Source organism: Micromys minutus (assembly GCF_963924665.1).
Source record: "Micromys minutus genome assembly, chromosome: 21".
NCBI lineage: Eukaryota > Metazoa > Chordata > Mammalia > Rodentia > Muridae > Micromys > Micromys minutus.
Genome location: NC_137956.1, coordinates 27,756,369 through 27,778,645, shown reverse-complemented (window position 1 = coordinate 27,778,645; position 22,277 = coordinate 27,756,369). Strand labels below are relative to the sequence as shown.

The 22,277-nt window shown below is 38.4% G+C and overlaps 1 protein-coding gene across 1 annotated transcript in view; it reads right to left on the bottom strand.

Annotated features, from left to right (window-relative positions):
• XRN1 (5'-3' exoribonuclease 1) overlaps positions 1–21,920 on the bottom strand; it is a gene marked incomplete at its 5' end in the record, with an annotated part of 97,112 nt that extends 75,192 nt beyond the window's left edge. Inside the window, 10 exons of the mRNA XM_080934935.1 lie at positions 55–192; positions 484–551; positions 1,336–1,504; positions 1,588–1,675; positions 4,068–4,150; positions 5,577–5,687; positions 5,780–5,889; positions 8,109–8,206; positions 11,318–11,550; positions 21,846–21,920. Coding sequence (XP_080791061.1) covers positions 55–192; positions 484–551; positions 1,336–1,504; positions 1,588–1,675; positions 4,068–4,150; positions 5,577–5,687; positions 5,780–5,889; positions 8,109–8,206; positions 11,318–11,550; positions 21,846–21,920 — 1,173 coding nt within the window. The remainder of the gene's footprint in view (positions 1–54; positions 193–483; positions 552–1,335; positions 1,505–1,587; positions 1,676–4,067; positions 4,151–5,576; positions 5,688–5,779; positions 5,890–8,108; positions 8,207–11,317; positions 11,551–21,845) is intronic.
• Positions 21,921–22,277: the final 357 nt, after the last annotated feature.

Below are 22,277 nucleotides of genomic sequence, written 5' to 3'. Positions count from 1 at the left end.
ACAATTTTAAAAAAAGGAAAGAAAAAAAGAAAAAGACTCCTAGGGGCTGGTCACCTTTGCTTTTCTCTTCTCTTTGCAGTTCTTCGCTTCTTCTGCTGCTGCGCCTGCTGCTTCATTGAGATACTTGTTACCAACTTTGCTTTCAAACCATTTGAGGTCCACAAAAACTTCGCTGAAGTGTTCTCGATCAAACTGAACATAAATCAATTTTAGAATGATTTAAACATGACTGAAAGAATACAAACTAAATTTCTAACAAACTATTTCTGTGTTACAGAAAACTGAAGAATGTTTGTTTATACACACACATTATTCACTAAGTCTGGAAACTGAACATAAGTAACCAATAATGAACTCAAGTGAGATGATACAGAAGAACAATCAGAACAATGCTAGAAAACTGTCTTCTTTTGGTATTAGTTAAATAATTAAGGACCATATACAGCAACCCTGCATAGGAAAATAAACCTTGTAATTACTTACATCCGATAGTTTCACAAGGTATCTCTCAAATCGAGGTAAGTTGAGATGTCCACTTTCATTAATATAACCTAAAATGAACCAAATCTAAACTTGTAGTATAAACTGACATTATTTTCTAAACAGCTCTATAAAATTCTTTCTACAAACTGCCGATTAATTCTTCTAATGAAGAAAACCCTTTAATTGCGTTGCTATTTATAAACCAGTTTTAGTTTCTATAACCTTTATATTACTGCATTTTAGACACTGAAGTAAACTTTTTAATTCAGGTTATATGATAAGGAAGGCTTCCACATTTCTAACCATTAACAATGCCATATATAGGTACTACAGTCTGATTATCCAATTTGACATATTCATATAAGAAAAGGTGTAGCTGGCTGAGTGGCACACACCTTTATCCTATCCTCTGGGAAGCTATGGCAGGAGGCTTTTGAGTTTGAGGCCAGCCCAAGAATAAATAGTAAGATTTCACCTCAAGAAGAACAAGAAAGCAAAGGAATACCTTTCTGTAATTTAGAGAACTTTTTTTTTGCCCATTTCCCATTTTTATTGTTTTGGTTTATATTAAATACTTCATGTATATTTAGAACTGGGTTTCTCTAATGAATTATGAATGAATGAAGTAAAACCGGGTAGGCTGCTGGTTTTCTTAAGGAGTTAAAGGTGAAGCTAGTTACTTAATGAGTGAGGTTGTTCACCTGTAGTTAGTTTCTTTAGCAACTGCTGAAAATGACAATCTCAGTACCTACCACTTAGACTAAAAGAAACACACAATGTTTTCCTAATATTGCCACACATGCAGTAATCTAATAAATGGAGGGTACTAAGTTACCAGTAAAGTGGTCTTACCTCCAAGTTCTGGCAGGATAGCAATATATGTTCCATAAAGAAGAGGCAGTGCATCATGATTAATATGTAAATGAGGTAGATGAGGAATAAAATCATTGCCAACAAGAAATCCCATTAAAATCCAATCATCTATAATTTTTTCGATATCATATTTAAATGTGATCTTCTCCTATAGCAAAATGGAGAACAAAGTGAAATCCTATAGAAATTTCTATATGCAAAATAATAATCCACGGCTATATTAATACTTACTTTTAGTGCTGAAAATTCATAATCAATATACTCTCTCATTAAAGACAAGTGTAGGAGGTGAAACGTTGTTTCTTCTGGTGCACATACCCTGTAATTAGTCAAGTGATCAAAACAGAGTTGCCCAACTTTAAAAATGCATCAATGGTTAAGTAAAAATTATCACTAACAGATAATTCTTATCTTTAAAGCAGTAATTCATATAGAATTATATGAGAATGCTATCCTAAAGGATGAAACATGATAAAGTAATAGGCTTACATTATAAGTTTGGTGGACAGACTTAGAATTCATAAGGTCTAAATAAAATATAGAATACATATGAGAAACTAGCTGGTCATTGTGTGAAGTGTACAAATTAGTGAGTGTGTGTGTGTGTGTGTGTGTGTACTTTCAAATATAGTTCATCTCCTGCATTGGACAGACCTCTATATTGGCTTATACTCCAACTTTTAGCTATAAAGAAGAGTATTAGGAGACGGTATATTAGATAAAATATAAGCAAGATTTATGGCAAGAATGTGAAGGCAGTTCCACATAAGAAAACCAATATCATATAGCACATGAATAGAATGAAGGGGGAAAGTTTCCATAATCATTTTTCAAAAAAGCATTTAACAAAATTAAATACTCTGCCATAATACCTGAAAGGCAAGTACTGAGGAAGCAGAGGCAGAAGGATAATGAATTTGAGGCCAACCTGGTCTACATAAAGACAGTGCTCTAGGCTAGCTTGGCCTATAGAAAGAAACAGTGTCAAAATTAGAGAGTGGGCTAGCAAGAAGCTCAGTAGGTAAGAATGCTTGCCGTTAGGTCTAATAGCATGGGTTTGGTTTCCAGAGCCCACATGGCAGAAGGGGAGTGCCTACTGTAGGCTGTCCTCACCTCCACACACGTCATAGCCCTGCATGTGTGCCTCACATATTCATTCTCATTCTCGCTCTCGCACTCTCTCTCTGCCTCTCATATATACACACAATGTACAACATTGTCTAAAAAAGAGAAAGAAAAAGAGCTATAGCGATAATTTCCTTAATATGACAAAGGACATTTATGAAAGCACACAATTAACATTATAGAGTGAAGGAATTACACCTAAGACCAGGAATAAGACAAGGATACCTACTTTACCTCAGCTACTCAACACACCATAGCTATTCAACACTGTTCTTTAACTCCTAGCCAGGACAATGAGGCAGAAAAGATAAAGAAATGGAATTAAAATTGGAAAGGGATAAGTACAACTTTATCTGTTTTCAGATGGTGTGATTCTATATACAGAAAACTCCATAGTTTACATAAAACATTAGTGACAATAAACAAACAGCATATCTACAAGGAACAAGATAGGCAGTGTTTCTGTACACCATCAAGGATAAACCAAAAGAAAGTTAAGAAACTTATTCCAGGGTCTCGAGAAATGGCTCGGAGGTAAGAGCACTGGCTGTTCTTCCAGAAGATCTGGGTTCAGCTCCCAGAACTCACATGGCAGTTCACAACCATTTGTAACTCTAGCTATGAGGTCTGACATCCTCTTCTGGCCTTGGTGGCATCACACATGCATATGGTGCATATACATATATGCAAGCAAAGCACCCAAGCACATAAGAGAAATCTGAAAAACATGATTCCATATACAAATGACACCTGGAATAGTTAAATACTTTGGAATAAACTCAACCTAGGAGCTATACCAGGGAAACTATAAAATAAAGAAAGACACAAAATGTGCTAATGGATTAGAAGACAATTTCAGCATCAAGATGTTTTAAAAGACCTACAGATTTTTTAAATCTTTCTTAAAACTATCCCTATCAAAACCCCAATGATGTTTTTCACAAGAAAATAGGAAAATGACCCCTTCCAACCTCATGCTTTCACAAGACCCAAAATATGCAAAATAATCTTAAAAAAGAATAAAGTTGGGCTTTTACTCTTCTTGGCTTCAATGTTAACTACATTATAATCTGTATGAATATACCAGTAATGATACAAAGAATAAAACAGAAAACACAAGGAATAAAACTTTGCAAACATAAGCAAATGATTCTCAACAAGGAACTAATATTTTCAATAGGAAAAGAGCAGTTTTCTCAACATGTAGTGAGAGAAAAACATACAAAGAATAGAACTGGATTAACTATGTAAGTTAAGACTACAAAACTCAAAGTAAAGTGTAGTTCAGCAGCTGAGTGTGCACCACTGGGCTCCATCCCAGTTCTGCCAAAATAACCAAAGCTCTAAATAGAAAAAACAAAACAAACCCCTCTAAAAAACTTTTAGAGTACATGTAGGGGTAATGTTTATGGCATTAGATTTGGCACTTGGACACTACAGACACTAAAAGTGGAGGCAATAAGAGACAAAGACAAACTGGACTATACATCAAAGCAGGCACCTATGCACTAACAGAAAACACTTGCAGAGTCTGCTAAGGGACCAGCTATGCTTTGTTTTGTTCTTTCTTCCAACATCTAATTTACCTTTGTGTTTTTTTTCCACCAAACCGAACTTCTTCTCTTAAGAGAGAAAAATGTGCCTCGTGACTTGTTAATCCAAGCATGATCTGTCGAAAAATAATGACAAAATATTGCTATTCTACCTTTGTTCATACCATTAAGTTTACAAAAGCAATTTAATAAAACTTCTATGCAGGGAAAATTTAAAAGTCAAAATGTGAAAAGATCAGATGTTCTAATGGCAGGTGAGGATACTGAGTGCACACTGAAGCACCACGGTCTGTAGTTGACACCGAGCCTCCGTTCCCTTCCGCTAAAGTCCTACTTCTTATGAGTAGAACTGAGAAGCATTGACCTTTCTATGCTAGATGCTTAGAGGTCATGGTGACATCAATATGAAAATTTATTTCAAAGTGGAAAGGGCCACTTTAATTTCCTTATATAACCTACTCCCTCAAAAGAATCCAAAAGTCTACTCAAACATGTGAGCCAATGAAATACATAGTTTACTTTCTTTAAATTCTTATTCAAATAATAAAACAAAGTGAAACATGAGGTAATCGGGAGATATGGTTATTTACATGTTAAACAATTATTGTTATATGTGTGATAATGGCTTTGTGGCTGAGTGCCTTAAAAACTTACTATAGAAACATTATGAAAACATGTATGTATTAAGAGATAACGGGGTACGGGATTTGTGTTAATAAACCAGCTTGGTAGTAAGGAGGCTGATGACTACATTAAGTTTAAAGAAATTACTACTTAAGAAAACTTGTTGGGCATGGGGACACACGACTTTAACCACAGTACTTGGAGGCAGTGGCAGGAGGATCTCTGAGTTATAGGACAACAAGGTCTACAGAGTGAGTTCCAAGACAGCCAGGGCTACAAACACAGAGAAACACTGTCTCAAAAAACCCAAAAAACCAAACCAAACCAATCCAAAACCCCCCAAACAACGCCCCCACCTCAAAAAAGACAACCAAAAAATCTTAAGGAAACTTAAGAGTACAAAGAAGGTCACCATAGTAGCTTGCTTGTTTAGTTTTTAGTTAGTATGAAAACTTCTCTGACAGAGGACTGAAGAGATGACGCAGCAGTTAATGAGGACCCAGGTTCAGTTACAAGCACCTACAGGGTGCTTAATTTCAGTTCTACAGCATAACCCTAATTTTAGTTCTACAGCATCTGATGCCCTTGGCTCAGGCACGCACATACAGGAAAAATGCTCATATAATTCATGGACCTGTGAGTTAGGATAGAAGCTACTCATGTCCTTAGGTAACAGCATTTGGCTTTCCCAGCAGCACAGGATTACTCAGCTCTGTAGACTAGATCAAGATCACTTATACATACTCTATGACAAACAAACAAAGCTTATTTCCCCAATTCTTTTAGAACTTAGATAATGGCAAATGTAGCAACCACTGCCTTTGCTACAGTCAGTAAAGTTTTCAGCATTAAAAGTCCATCTCTTCAGTATTTAGCTCTATGATACAAGCTTATAACGGTAAGAAGTGTTATACCTACCAAATCAGCATCTAAGCCATAGAGACAATGTCTGGTGTTTGGATCATGATCTGGCTTTGCTTTCTCGGATCTGATAAATTCCATGATTTTATGCTCTCCTTCTCCAGGAGTCTAAACATAATGTTTAAAAAAGAAGGTGGTAATATGCTATGCTTCAAAGTATTAAATAAAAAAAAATCTTTAGGTTAAAAAAAGATGATAACCTCATGGCCTGAGAAGTAGATGGTAACGCCTTGCCATGATTTGTCTGTGGAAATTTTCATATTTACAAAATACTTCAGATGTTCATGCAACCTGGCCATGAATTCAGTCCCTATAAGTAAAAAGTTTTAAAAGGTTAATCTGAGAAAGAGATAAAAATAACAAAAACAGTTAAATTCCCAATAACAACACAAAATCAGTAATCTTCAAAGCCCGAAGTTCTCTTGCTTATTATCCCCCAATGCTTCAAATGTCACTAGTCAGTGCCACAAAAGCAAAGTCATAAATGTTATAACATCTACAGACTGTGCTGTAAGGATTTACCTGAGAGCAGTTTGAACTCTAATAAACTCCAATTTTCTACATTTTCTGGATTCCTAAGCATACTATTAATTTGAAATATTATTGTATCAGTGTATGATGTGTAACATGTGAAGGTAAGCATTTGCATGCCAGAGCACATATGTGGAGGCTAGGACTGTTTCTGGTAATTTGTTCTAGCCACTGCCCATGAAGTTCTGGACTTTGTACTCAGCTCAGCTTACGTGCCAAATGATTTTACCCACTGAATTGGTATTTAAGATCTTGAAGATTTTTTAAAGACATGTAGTTTTAACCAGATTGCCAATATTAACTATTATTGTTCATGTATATTAATAACTAATACTCCTTCCATTTTTAAGACAGGGTCTGTAGTCCAGATTAAGTCTTGATCTTATCATAAGCCAAGGATAACCCTAAACTTCCCAAGTCCTGGAATTACAGGCATGCACAATCACTCCTGATTTATACTATACTGAACCCAAGATCTTATGCATATAAAGCATAGATTACCAAATAAAACCATATTCCATCCTAACAAATATTTGTGTATGTATATTTAAGTTCATGTAGAAGCAGGTGTTTATGTGGAGCCAAAGGGATAACCTGTGTTTGGTTCTTTCTCAAATACAATCCATCTTATTTTGTTTTGTTTTGTTTTTTTTTTAATAAATCTTTTTGTAGGGTTTCGATGTATCTCTGCCTCCCTGGAACTTGTTAAATAGATCAGGCTGGCCTCAAAGTCACAGAAATCCTCTTACCTCTGCCTCCCAAGTACTGGGATTAAAGGCATGTGCTACTGTGCCCAGTCACCAGACACAGATTTTCATTGTAACCTGGGACTCAATAAGTAGGCAAACCGGGTTGACTAGTGAGCCCCAGGGAGCCTTCTGACTCATCTCCCCAGCACTAAGATTACAAGTGTACACTACTCACGCCAAGTTTCCTATATGGGTTGGGGAATGAACTCATGTTTGTATGACACAAGCACTCCACTAACCTGAGCTATGACCAATGACTGCTGTGCTCTAAATTTTAAAACATTTACTTTATGTAGATAATATTTTGCTTATACATACGAATGTGCTCCATATGCATGAAATGCTCTTCGAGGTCAAAAGGAGGCATCTGGTCCTCAGAATTGGAGATACACTATGTGGGTGCTAGAAATCGAACCCAAGTTCTCAGAAGGGCTTGTTTTAACCATCCAGCCACCTTTTGTAGCTCAATAACTACTATTCTTAACATGAAAAATTATTTTTAATCTGGAAAGTGAGTATACAGTGATCATTCAGAAATTTCAGACAATCAACAGGTAAAGTAAAATTATACCCAGGAAAAAATAGTTATTAAATTGAGCAGTGTGTATTTAAGCTACTTAGAAATAAAAAAAAAATTACTAGTTTGTATGGAATTTAAAAGGTTACACTTAATATTTTTGTTTAAGATAAAGGACTGTAAAGATGCCAATGAATCCTCTCAAGTGGGGTGCTGTACATCAAGTTAAACATTACTAATCAGTCATTATTCTTTACATTTATGTATTTATGTGTGTGGGTGGAGGTCAGAAGACAACTGCAGGAGTTGGTTCTCTCTTCCAGCATGAAGGTCCTGGGAACTGAACGTGGACCATCAGGCCGGGCAGCATGTGCCTATCTGTTAAGCTATTTTTCACTGGCCATATTTTTCTTAAAGTCATAGAAGTCCTAGTTACCTTAGGGAGGTGGAAGAGTAAACTCCATAGAATACAAGAATGGGTTTCTCATCCTAAATCCCATAAGGCTTGGTAAGTCATGAATCAATCACAAAATTACAAATTGGTTTGATACTGATAACTGACTATAGTAAATGGAAAGGTCTAAGTTTCTTCCAGGTCCTCTCCATTCCTGCTCATCAACATCTGAAAACTCTACACAGAAACGCAGCCAACATGTAGAGTACATGAATGGGGGAAATACGGCTAGAGAAAGCCCTATCTTTCATCTTTAGAGTGTCTCTCAATCACTTTACCTGGCGTAATACAGTTGGAATCGAATCTGGCTTCTGTAGGAAGTGTTTCTCCCTTTTCTATTGCTTTTTTAATTTTGTCTTCTGCTTCCTTGGCTGACCTTAAAGTAAACAAACAACAAACAAAAAAATTTTACATTTTCTACAAAATAAAACATTTTTTTTTACACAAACCATTATTTAAAAGCTTTTTCAAATAAAACATTAAGTTATCAACCTTATGGTTCAAAATTGTACTTTTTTTTTTCTTTTTGAGACAGGGTTTCTTTTTGTAGCCTTGGTAATCCTAGAACTAGATCTGTGGACCAGGCTGGCCTTAAACTCACAGAAATTAGCCTACCTCAGTGCTGTGATTAAAATTGTGTGCCACCATGCCAGGGTAAATTTTTAAAACTAATAATAATAAAAATAAATATGTCCAGGAATTTCTTGCTTTTATTTACAGAATTTTTTTAATGTGAAGACTATAGAAGCTGGATATTAAAATAGTAAAATGTACACAAATCATTACAAACACTTACATAATTCTAACATAAATATACAACTAATTTATTCCAGAATCAAGATAAAAAACTTCAAGTGTCAATTATGCTTGCCATATTTAATTATACCATTTAAAGATTTTAATATTTTATTAATCATCAATTATACGAGTATACAAAAATATAACAAAATAATTTCAGGTTTTACGGATAACACTCTACAGGGAGGTAACAATGAATAGCTATGTTCAATCTAGCTGCAATACAGAAAAGATCATCCTGATAAGTAATGACAATGACAACATACTCTTGAGAGACTCCATTTTACAAGATGATGAAAACGTGTGTAAATAGGTTGTAGATGTGAGGAGTAAAGACATAAGAAGGAGCACAAATTACTCTTGGACTTTTGGTGGAGTAGCTCATCACAAAGGAGGGCAACAGAAAATTTTAAAAAGGCTGCTTTGGGGAGATGAATTCAATTCTGAACATACTGAGCCTTCACAATCTAGGCTATCCAAAAGGGGGCATTCAGCAAGCATTTCAGTACAAAGGAACTTGGGAGTGAGAAAAACACCATAAAGATAAATTTGGGAGTCATTAGCATAGACACAGTAATCAAAGTTATTAGGTGTAATCACTTAGGGCTCAGGACATAGATTCAAAGAAGTAATATGTCATCATCATCATTGTTTTTTTGAGACAGGGTTTCTCTGTTTAACAGCCCTGGCTTTCCTGGAACTCCCTTTGTAGACTAGGCTGGCCTCAAACTCATAGAAACTCGCCTGCCTCTGCCTCCAGAGTGCTGGGATTAAAGTCATGTCATAACCAACCTGGCTCTCAAGGAAGTTAATTTAATAAAAAAGAAGTAAAGAAAGGAAATATGATAAAGATAAACATGACACATGCAGAGCAAAACTACATGAAGGTCATGGAAAGAGAAAAGCCAGAAAGAGCGAAGGGTGAGCACCGTTACTGTGGGTGGAGGAAGCAATGCAGACTTAGTCTGGATTAGGACATAAGCCTGAGACCTTGGAAGGACATTTTAGTGGCACAGTATGGATAAAACCCAGAAGGCACATTCCGAGCTAAGACACTAAGCATTAAAAAGTATGAAGCTGCTGAGGGACTTTCTAGGAAACATGGGACATTTAGTATATGTCTGTGATCGTCACGATGGATTAGTCCTCAATCCCTAGCCAGTATTCTTCTATACTTCTGAGACTGAGAAGGTTATGAAGGTAAAAACAGACAGAGCTGCCAGGCTTCCCTGCAGTTAAGTTTCTGGAAGTGAGTTGATTTTTGTTAGTTGGATGCCTCCATAAAACTTTGGGAAGGAAGTCTGATGATATCCAAGTGATCGTTGAGGCTCTAAGGCTGCTGGGGTGAGGGCCCAGCGATGGGAGAAGAATGGCAGAAGAGTCCAGTACCCACGAACACTGCAGGTACCTCAAAGCAATGGGAAGGGTATCTATTTTGTCTAACATAGGTCTAGAAGACAAAGCTAAGATACACTGATACCTTCCAGTAGCTGAACTCTTGATGTAAATCATGCTGACCTTGAGCCTCATATTGGAATAAAGGCATTGCACCATCAGAACCTAGTATAAATTTTTAGGCTACTGATCCCCTAAAACTAGTTTAATACATACTATGACAGCCTAGTATAAATAGTTTTTTGAACATGGAGATTCTAATTAAGTCAAGTCTTTAAGTAGTCCTTAGAAATCTTAATTTAAGAGAAAGCACCTTGGGCTGGAGACACAGCTTATCAGTTAAGAGCATTCACTGACTACTATTCCAGAGGTCTTGAGTTCAATTCTCAGAAACCACATGGTGGCTCACAACCATCTGTAATGGGAACTGATGCCCTTTCCCTGTGTGTATGAAGACAGTGACAGTGTACTCACATACATAAAATAAATAAATCTTTTTTAAAAAGCGCCTTTGAATTTAAAGGTCTCAAATGTTTTGGGACTGTTACCTTTTAATAGTTAAATCCATATACTCTTTGCCATCTTCTCCTTAGTTTCACTGGGAGATTTCTTGACAACTCCCACATTTGATGCATAAGTATTTCTGTTATTCTTTATCCTGCCCTAAGGTTAAAGGAATCTTTCATTATGCTAACAATTTACCAAACACTCAGGACTTAGGATACCTCCACACAGGTTTATAGTTCAATCTCACTATTGTTTAGATATGGCCTACACATGCTACACATGCAGATTTTAAGACTCTTTTTTATCTGTAACCCCTTTACTTCTACACAGTGGTGCTGATACTGCCCAGTTCCTAAATAAACTCCTTTCCAATAGTCCATCAATCCACCTTCTAATCTCATTAGCCGTACTGCCCAATTAGGGTCACATTTACTCAAAATCATCATTTAGACTAAGAGCTGGTATTTGTTGAATGGCTTCATTCATTAGAAGAACTTCTTGGTCTACTCTGCAGAGACTACACTAAGGCAGACCACCAGGGGCTCTCCACCTCTACTTTTCAGATTATCAAAGCGAGTTTGGGAACTTGTGACTGAGAACAGTGACTTTATATGAACTCCAACATGAGCTCTGAGATGCAATGAGTCATCAACATTACTGGCTTATTACTTGACTAGTCAAAAATGGTATTAAGTACAAAATATACCAGCTACTTTGAGGATTTAAGTAGAAAAAAAATATGAAGAGAAGAAGCACCGTATTTTGTCAACTGTTTTACATGGTTTACCTAAAGCGTCTTCCACGTTGCTGGTTCATTTTTGCTCGAGGAGCCACACCGTCAACAGCCATAAAGAACACCTTCCTAGGTTTAATAATTCGAAACAACACTTCCAAGTAGTGAAAAATATCAGTAAAGATTTTGTCATCTGAAATTCTGAAGTGAACATCATCATCATTAGGATGGGAACATTGATGTATAATTCCATTCATATCCAGGTACAAGTTATCAAATTCTGGAATCTAAAAAGCAAAAACAATTATATTCCAGATTATTTATTATTGTGACTATTTTCATGCCTAAGAAAAGTGATTCTTCCATGGTTAAAAACAAAAAACAAGCCATACCAAACCAAGCCAGGATTCTGATTATATAAAAATTCCAGGGGTCCTCTTCCAGAGCCCCAGGTTTGGATCCTAGCACTTAAGATGAGGCTGTGCACAGCCATCTACATCTCCAGCCCTCAGGGATCCAATGCCCTCTTCTGGCCTCCTCAGGTACCACATGCATTTGTACAAATGTGCAGACACATAAACATAAATACAAAATAAAAAATAAACCTTAAGAAAACCTAAATAATCATAGTTGAATAAAGCAGGTAAAGGAAAGCAAACAGGAGCAATTAGTAATGCAGACACAAATCATGTAGTTACTGACATACCAGTGGCCTCACCAAATTTACTATGAGGAAATAATCAAGAAAAACACCATGTAAAGAGCTTAGATAAATCTGTTTGGATGATGGCTTTGGGGGAGAAGGGAGAAGAGCAGGCTGAGGGTGAAATGGGGGGTAGTTTTAGATGGTGTCAACCCTCTTTCCTTCCCCCATTACACAGGAGTGCATATCCTTCCACACATACATCAGAATGTTTATTTATTTTGCTCCCTCTGTTAGCTCCATTTTCAAGTGGTTGAAGGGGGTATGTGTTAGGAATGGGGTCTGATAAGCCAGGGTGGAGAAGACTGGGCAGCCATTTTCCCCATCCTTTCCCTCTTTGGTTGTTTTCCAGGCCTGCGGTCTCCATGTAGGTGCTAGGGGCATGGGAAAACCATTGTTGTGTCCATGACCTCTCTTGCCTTGCCCTTCTGAGATGGTATTCCCCGTAACGTCCTCCAGTATCACAGTGATCACCTCTAGACAGCCCCTACCAGTACCTCCCCTCTCTGTTTCCTCATCCAGGTTGTCCCAGTCCCCATCCCCTCAGCCTCTTTAATGCACGCTGAAGGTCCAGGCACACCTAAAGTCCTGTGCTTGAGCAATAAAGTGGAAACAACAACAACAAAAAAAAAGAGCTTAGTTAATATGGTACTCAAAATATTGGTTTCCTTCTTTTTTTTGTTATGTGACTTCTCAAAGGCTCATTTCCTCTATAAATGGGAATAATGCCTATTTATATCAAAAGGCTTAATGAGAGAGTATTAAAAAAATTTTTTTTTGTAATAGAGAAGGACCTTTACTGGGAGACTTATTTGAATGAATAGGCTGTAAGAGATCCAATATTTTGGTTTTTTAAAAAAAATTTTTTTAAGGTACCATTAAAAAATTTATTGATTTATTTCTATTATAAAATTAATACATACTAAATGTAAAAGCTTTCAACTGTTGAGGAGAGTGTATAAGGACAACTTCCCTACTTTCTACTTTCTCTTTCTTTTTTCTTGAACAACTTTATTTTAAAAAACAAAGATAAATGTACAAATTTGGCTTTTTTTTTTCAAAGGTTTGATAGTGTGCATTAAGGTCTTACTAGTTACAATGAGCATAAAGTACAAGTAAAACAGGATGTAACCCGTAATTAGTCAAAGTTTTCTTGGTGTGTAAGGATTGAGCATAATGGTTTTTTCTTTTCTTTTCTTTTCTTTTTTTCCTTGAACGTCACACAGTCTGTGAGTTGTTTCTGAGGTGTTCAGAGCTCAGAGCCATTTACTTGGTTACATTAGTTTTAAAAGCTTAGATTATCCAGCTGGGCAATGGTGGTGTATGCTTTAGGTCCCAACACTCTTTGAGATTGAGGCCAGCCTGGTCTACAGAGTGAGTTCCAGAATAGCCAAAGCCATACAGAGAAACGTTGTCTTGAAAAAACAAACAAACAAGCACATACACAGACAGCCTGGCTATCTGTAAATGGAGGCAGAACAGATGACCTGATATATCAGAAAGTCAGACTCTTGATGTCACCGTGGGGCTTGGTAGTATTGGGGTGCAGGAGTTGCCTCACAAACCACACCAATACTGATCTCAGTCAGACAGCTCGGATAATTTGAGCATTCCTCCTAGGACTGACAGATCAGGGCTGTAGGCCAGACTTGGCAGCTGACTGTGATGCTCAGTTAGAATCCTATAGATCTTTTAAGCCTGAGATCCATAAATATCTGGGTCAAGTTATTTCACCAATCAGGATTTATGGATAAGGGATTTCCTTAGGAACATGTCTTTGTTGTACATTTATCCTGCTCCCATTGGTTGGGATATTCAACTGTGGCAGGAGACTTGCCTTGCCTAACATTCATGTCTTAATTTGCTAATCAAGATGTCAGTTCCTAGGGAGGTCTTGGGAACTTAAAACTTAACTCTATTCTTACTCAGAATGGAAGTCTTATTATAAATAGGTGCAGGTGTCTCTCTTATGCTGGGGTCCATCCTAGAGGCAGCTTATAAAAGCAAAAACCATACAAGCTTATATAGAGGTGCAGGATGTACTGCCTGCTGGCTGGTTCAGGTCCAGGTCCAATACAAGCTTACTGTGGCTAACTATACAAAAGAGTTCTAACTTATTTTATAGTGACTGGTTTCCAAGAGCACAGACTATATAATAGAAGATGCAACCAACTTGGGCATGAGAAAGTTTCTAAGTAACAGCTGTAACAACATATGAGAAAGCTTTTTAACAGAAACAACACAAAATGGCAGGCTTAGATGGGTATCGGTTACCTAAGTTTAACAGCTAGGGTAGTCACATGAGGGCATGTGCTATCTACTTATAAGAAGATCTTCATGTCTCTGGTTTTCATTTACTTTTGTTTTAAGCAAGTAATGGGGACACTGTTGACACAGATGTACAATAACACGAAACTAAATGGCTGTAAATAGCCAGTTCTATCTAGTATAATCAAAGTTTTTTTGACTAGTCTCCTTTATATATTAAAGAAAATTATCTTGAATTTAATTAGTAAAGATGTGCGGGTAACTATACTTTCTCATTATTGAAAAATGACATGCCTTGTGAGGTTTGAGGGTGGCAAGTTTTAAATCCTTAAACACTGCCAAACATTTATCTAAAACCTTTACTTTACAGCATTGAATAAGCCACCGCCTGAGACAACAAGTACCTCAGGAGACAACAAATTGGAGGAAAAACGTGATTGGAGAAGAAAGCCTACCAACACTGCAGAAAGCAGACACCATCTGACAGAAATGTCACAGAGGACAGGAGATATCTAACAGAAAGCAGGGGAGGAGAAATTCACCCAACAGAACATCAGTTCTTTGTGATCAGACAAACCAGAGAGATTCTGGAAACTCCGAAAAGGGGGTCTCCAGCCAAGAACAAGGGACAGTGCAGGAGCCTCTGTGACAGTGAATCACAGTGAGCCACACCAAAGACAGTTCTTGTTATATAGTCAGACTTTTCCTGCATTAAAAAAAAAAATTGGAAAGCTCTATTTCTGATCCCTTAAGTGCAAGGTTAGGTAGGACTTGAAGAAATATAAAAGTTACTTGAAAAAGCCACCACAGTATTTACTGCAACTTGACCACCAGAGTAAAGCCCTCCCTAATTTTAATTGTAATCTATATATTTCCTCTCAAAAAAGATTGAAAAAAATAGCCATATCATAAGAAAAGTTAGCTATGATAATATAAAAGCTTGAGACAAGAGTCAGAGGAAGTAAGACAACAGAAAATGCTTAGTTGTGAACCTATGGTACCTAATGAAATCAAGGATCAAGATAGCCCACTGACAATGAGTAAGAAGCCTGGCTCTCTGTTGTGAAGCTGGGCATTGAATTAGAGTGCTTAAATTCTAGTTTATGTATGGATTCATGAGAAGAGACAGGAAGAATAGGTGACTTAAGAGAGCGGGAGGCGGAGGAGAGCAGAGAGAGGGGAGAGAGGCACTTTGATGATCTAGGGCAAGGAAAGTCCCAAATCATAAATAAATACTAAAATGACTATGTGAAAATGTATTGTTTCAAATCTATATTAGGCCTACAGGATGGCTGAGTAGGGTATACCATTCCCATAGTTCTAATACTTGGGAGACAGTCAGAAAGTCTATAGTTCTGACAGAGAAAAAAAAACACAACATGTTTCATAAAGGAAGACCAACAAGACCAAAACTTCCATTTTCTCAGGTTCCAGTTACTATGGGGCTATGTAGAGTGGGGCTGATGGTACAGCCCAGTAATCCCAGTATTTAGGAGGTGGAGACAGGGCTAAGAGTTTAAGGTTATCCTTTGAAATATAGCAATTTTAAGGCCAGCCAGTGTTACATGAGATCCTATCTCAAAAATTGCAAGGTACTCTGATTGCTATGGTAAAAGAGTGAGCACATGCATATAAAAGATTTTAAAATTTTAGTCTATAATAAATATTTAATAAAATTCACCTGTCATTTTTAAGATTTAAAAATATTTAAAGATTCAAAGTGTGTGTGTGCTTGTTTGTGCATGAGCACTTGTGCAGGCGCCCATGGAAGCCAGAAGAGGATGTCAGGGCATCTGGAGCTGGAGTTACAGGTGGTTGTGAGCTTCCTGAGGACCTGGGTGCTAGGAACTAAACAGTGTTCTTCTGTAAGAACAACAGGCATTTTTATTACAGAGTCCTCTACTCCCAAAGGTTTAGCTATTTTAATAGCATTGTGCTAGGTCAAAGAGCTGTACAGCTCTAAGAATTTATGATGCTAGTTGTATATTTTTGAAAGGAAGACAGGTCAAGAGTATGTGTTTACCTTCTTTCCTTTTTGAACATCCATCCTATGGGAAGCCTCAGACAAGCACAATTTTCTACTAAAGAGTGAATAGGCTTATATCAGTGGATTTTAAAAAGGAAGGCTTTCTGCACATTAGACAAGAGCTATCCCTAGGGCTTCATGCATATTAATCAAGTGCTGTGCCATGGAACTATCTCCTCTCTTCTCAGTGTGGTGCTACTGGCTCTAAAAGGAACCAGAAGCTCATCTACAATGAAAAGGAATGTAAGCAGGGTAGGCTACCAGTGTGACCTCTGTTAGAGGTGTAACCTCAAGAATTCTCAGAATCTTGAGGACACCTGGGTCCTGCTGTCCACCACAGAAGAGAATTTCCTGATGAGTGAGACTGAACCAAAGTTAAAATTAATTTGTCACCCAGAAAGACAAAAGGTACTTGAAATAAGTCAAGTGTGGATACTGTGAGAATATCTGCAGAGCAACATGTGTGACTGGGAGCTTGCTGGAGCTTGGTCTGGTGCTACTATGCATTCTAATGCTAAATACTAGCTCCCAAGATCTGGTTACAGTCCAGAATAAGCACTTTCTCATGCACACCAAATAATGTTGTGTAAACTTTGCTGGTTTTTATTCTCTAACTGGTAAAATAAAAGTGGCTGACAGTCAATTACTGGGAAGAAGAAGTGGGTGGGGCTTTGGTTCTCCAGCCAGGGTCCTAAGTGTGTGTGTGTGTGTGTGTGTGTGAGAGAGAGAGAGAGAGAGAGAGAGAGAGAGAGAGACAGACAGACAGACAGAGACAGACAGAGACAGAGACAAAGGACAGAGAGAACAGGAGGTTTCCATTAGATGGAGGTTTCCATTAGATGGAGGTTTCCATTAGATGGGATGGAACAGAAACATGTGGCCAAGAGAATTGCCCTGAGGACAGATTGATGGAGCATAAACAGCCCAGAGGAGACTCAAACAGTAAGTAATTTAGGGAACACAGCTGAGAAATAGCCAGTCGAGCATAGAAAAATATTTTAGGGATCGTGATGGCTACTTCTGGTTGTCGACTTGACTACATCTGGAATAAGCTACAATCCAGAAATGAAGGGCACAACTGTGATCTAGATCTTGAGGCTGGAAGACACAGGTTTCTGACCCAGCTCTTGACATAGAGATCTTGAGGCATAGTGGCCATGAAAAGATTAGATCCAGACAAAGTAATATACACTTTTAATTCTAGAATACCTAGGCAAGCCGGTTACTAAATTCAAGGTCAGCCTAGAACAAAGCAAATTCCAGATCTAAGTAGGGTAGAAGCCTTTAAACTGTGCCACACCTTCTGCTGGAGGCCTACAGAAGGACAATGGAAGAAGGAAGAACACTTCTTTGTCATCTGTTGGAACCTACTTCTACAGAAGACCAGCTTAAACAACTAGCCTCACAACTAGCCTCACAAGGCTAGACTTAAAGAATAGTTCATTAGCCATTTTTTAACAATCTTGATAATGATGTTTCTTAGAAAGGGAGTCTAGCCTTTTACTTTTGCTAGAGACTTGGCGCTATCTATACAATGTAAGGCTGTATGTAGGCTTTTGCTGAGGCAGTCGCTCAGCTGGCTTCTCTCTACTGCACCCCTTCCCCTGCTCTTACTGCTCTGCCTCTCTGTTCTTGTTCTTGTCTCTTGTCTCCTGTCTGATATTTTGGCCCTAGTCTGACCTATAAAATGGATCACGCCTGACAACCTAAGTTGGATTCATGGAACCCACAGTAGAAGGAGAACACCTGACTCCTGAGCATTGTTCTCTAACCTTTACAATATGTATGACATACTCCCACATATATGTCATCCATGATAAACACACACTAGTTAAAAGTTGTTTTCTAGTCTGGAGAGATGGCTCAGCAGTTAAGAGCACTGACTGCTCTTCCTGAGGTCCTGAGTTCAATTCCCAGCAACCATGTGGTGGCTCATAATCATCTGTAATGGGATCTGATGGCCTCTTCTGGTGTCTGAACACAGGTACAGTGCACTCACATACATAAAACAAATAAAACTTCAAAAAAAGTTGTTTTCCCTGAAGCAGCTTTGAGACATTAAACCCCACACCTTTATGGTATGCAGGTGCTGTATCTGAGCCACAACTCTAGCCTCTGTCCATATCCCCTTTTCCTGTGGATCTAGGGAGTTAAACCTTAGGATATCATGAGGGTTAGACCACTAGGCTAGCTATATCCTCCATGCTATTTTGAAAAGTTTTGACTTTGAAATAGTCTCTTTGAGTTACTCAAACTGTTCTTGAATTAATTTTGCAACCCAGACCCTTGAGTAACTGGGACATCAGGTCTAGGTCTTGGAGTGGGGTGATATATATGATATGACACTCAAGGCTTTGCCTTTTTTTGTTTTGGGGGTGGGGGCAAGGTGTCTCTGTGTATCTCTGACACTCTCTATGCAGACCAGGCTAGCCTCAAACTCAGTGATCCATACGCCAGCCACCACTGCCTGGCTCAGTCTTTGCTCTTAGGAAATAAAGTCTTACTCTGTAGTTCATGCTAGCTTTGAAATAGCCATCTTCCTGCCCTGGCTGCCCTAGTGCTAAGATTACACATGTGCATCACCACATCTGGGTGAAGGAAGCAAACAAAAGCTTGTATTCTGGGCTGCAGAGGTGGCTCAATGGTTAAGAGCACTTGTTATTCTTGCAGAGTACCTAACTTTGGTTCCTAGCACCCACATGGTGATTCACAATCGTCTGTGACTCCAGTTCCAAGGATCAGTGGATCTCTTCTGACCTCTAGGGGCACCAGGCATGCAGATGGTACACACACATACATACATATATACATACATGTAACACATTCATACACATAAAAATGAAAGAAGCTAAAATAATAAAGTAAACAAATAAATGTATATCATTTGGCCTCAATCCTTTTTTGTTAATTTTTTTCTGGATGAACTGAAATTTTTTGTGTTTTAGAATGAGTTTTTCAATAATGTTTTAAAACATTGTAGTGTGTTTTAAAAATCTCTTGACTCTGATTCTCCCTTTCAATGGGATCATTTACTTCTCTGTGTCCAGTATCCCTTCCATGAGAATATTTATTTTATCCTCAGCCATTTCTCTTTAGGGCATACTGTGCCATGTAATGGTCCCTTGGTAGGTCACCTTTGAATGTACAGGCAGGCTACTGCTTTTTTTCCTGACAGACCCTTCATTCAGTCAGTCTAAAAAAAAATAAAGCCCCCAGCTTTAGGTACTGTTATCTAATTGGCTAATATAGTCCTTTTAAAAACTTACAGGGTATTCTGAAATTCTGTTCACAAGTTCATCAGGTAGTCTGTTCTCTTTCCTCTCAAAACTGTCTAGAGTCTCTTGGTAGTTTGCCCTCATCTAGTAGTGTTTTGACTCAGTCACACCAGGATGCTGTATCACATGAACTTTTATAACGGTTTTATGAACTTTATCTGGTTTCTCTTTTTGTTTTCATATGATGATTCAAAGAGTGAATAATTGCTCTGATACCATCCTCACTCTCATCCCAAAACATATTGTTCCTCGTCTTCTTCCTCCAGGTATGTTCACCCTAACACCCACATAGGAGGCCAGAGGTCAACTCTGGGTATCTTCCTTAATTGTTCTTCATTTAGTTTTGTTTGTTTGTTTGATTTTTGAGGCAGTCGTGAACCCGAAGTTCACAAATCAGTTGGACTAGTTGGCTGTGAGGCCTCAGGCTAACCTGTCCCTGCCATCTAGTGCTGGTTACAGGTGCTCTACGCTACTCCCAGCTTTTATGTGGGTGCTTGGGTCCTTCCCTCCTACTCTCCCCTTTTTGGTCCTTTGTTAAATAAAATATTTGTAAAAGGCCTAGCTTTGATACATTAAGTTTCTACATATGTATTTATTTTTATATATAGATGTTTTGCCTGGTCTATGCTGTAGAACTTGATTTACAAACAGTTATGGATGCTAGAATCAAACCCAGGTCCTTATAACCAGGACTCTTAACCACAGAGCCATCTCTCCATCCTCCCCCCACCTCTGTGTGTGTGTCTGTCTGTCTGTCCACATACCCCTGCCTCCTCAGTGCTGGGATTAAAGGTGCAGGACATCATGCCCCACGGATACAGCAACAAGTTTTAAAGCTTACTTTCAGTAACTTTAAAGCAATCCTTACTTTCCATTTCAATTCACTGTAAAACTTTCACAAATCTACCTTGCTTTCCATGTCCTACTGTTGCTTTAAAAGATTGTTTTGTTTTTACAACGAAATTCCTCAGAATGGAGAATCCAAGCTATTTTAACCAAATAAACATCTGTGATCAAAGAGCACAGAATAAAAATGTTAGTGAATACATTAGATGCTAGAAAATATTTATTGACCAAATATCCTAAAAAAGAAAAACAATGTTTCCATTTTCACTTTTCTCCCTGAAAATAAATACCATCTAAATTCAACTCAACCAAATAAATACCATCTAAACTTAATTAAAATAAATGGAAAACAAGTCAGCATTTTAGAACTTTGTATAAGATTTCTTTTATATGCCAAATTGCATTAGAACTTAATATCAAAAAAAAAAAAAAAAAAAAAAACAAAAAAAACAAAAAAAACAAAAAAAACCCAAACCCTTTCTAGAGGCCAGAGTCTATCTTTAACCTTATAAGTACCTTAAAAAAACAAAAACCAAAAAAAAAAAAAAAAAACAAAATCCCCATATAATTGATAACTTCCAGTATTAACACAGCACTACTTTTCACAATTCAATTAGTTATATAAATTTCAAAAACGAGGATTTTTTTCCTCTGTAAACCAAAGTCATTATCAAAGTCATTCAATGTGATATACTAAATTATCATTCAAAGTCTAGTTTACCTATTAGAATATTTGGTTTCTCTCCTCAAACATGCAAATATATTCTAGTATATAAATATACAAATACACACTTTTAGAACTCACATAAACGCTGCTGTGGGGTCATTATACACGATTAGTAATACTATTTCAAGATCTTTCTGCCATACCAAAGCCTTTAAGCACCATCTTCCCCATCCCTGCGCTCCATCTAAACGTTTTGTTCGTTTAGACAATAGGGGGTCGGTACTGTTTGGGGGCTAACAAGAGCAAGAAAAAGTATCAGAAACCCGAGCCACTAGCTACAGCAACCCGTCCAGGCGTTGAGGTTAAATGCAGCTCTTCACAGATGGAGTACTTACTCCGCGGTCCCACCACAGGGACGTTATTGCTTGTATACTGTCAGTCGCTTTGCTTGGGATGAGGGGCCAGAGAAGACGTCCTACACAGCTTCGCAGCCTAAAGCGAAGCACCAGTTCCAGTTCCCAAGAGGACAGACAGGGCTCATTAAAAGCCTTCCTACTGAGGGCTCCTTTGGAAATCCTGGAGGGCTCTCCCAGGGGGAGCTCAGACCTGCCGCAAGCCACTCTGATCTGACCTGCTTCCACCGGTGCGGCTCACCTGGAGGCCGCCAAGCCTCGGTCCCCCTTCTCTTCCTGCAGTCCGGCCGCTGACCAGCACCATAGGCAGCTGGAAGGCCGGGGTCTCACAGCGCAGAGAGGCCCGCGGGCCCGCTTTTAGCGCCGCGGCCTGAGCTCACCCACCTGATGCTCCTTCACCACTTCGCTGAGGCAGGGGTACCGCTCCGAGATCCATCGGTAAAACTTAGGGACTCCCATTTTGACCGTCGACACTAATTCCAGTCGGTGCAGAAACGAAACCAAACGCCCCGCCCGGGCCTTCGCCGCCGCCTCCGGCCGTCGCTCGGAGGATGACAACACAAGGTCCGCCAAACCATAGAGGAAACAGTGAGCCTAGAGGGGCAGGACGGCGCTGGTGGGCGGTGGGTCCTGTCTATCCCGCTGCCGGTCGGCTCTTTCATACTCGTTGGTGAAGGCACAAAAGGCGGGATCTGCGCATGAGGTGAGTTCAGGTTTAAAATTCCAGTTGAGGTGTGGACTTGCAGATGGTATGAAAACGTTTGGTTAGATTTATGTTAACTTGAAACATAGCAAAGTCGCGGGGAAGAGAAACCT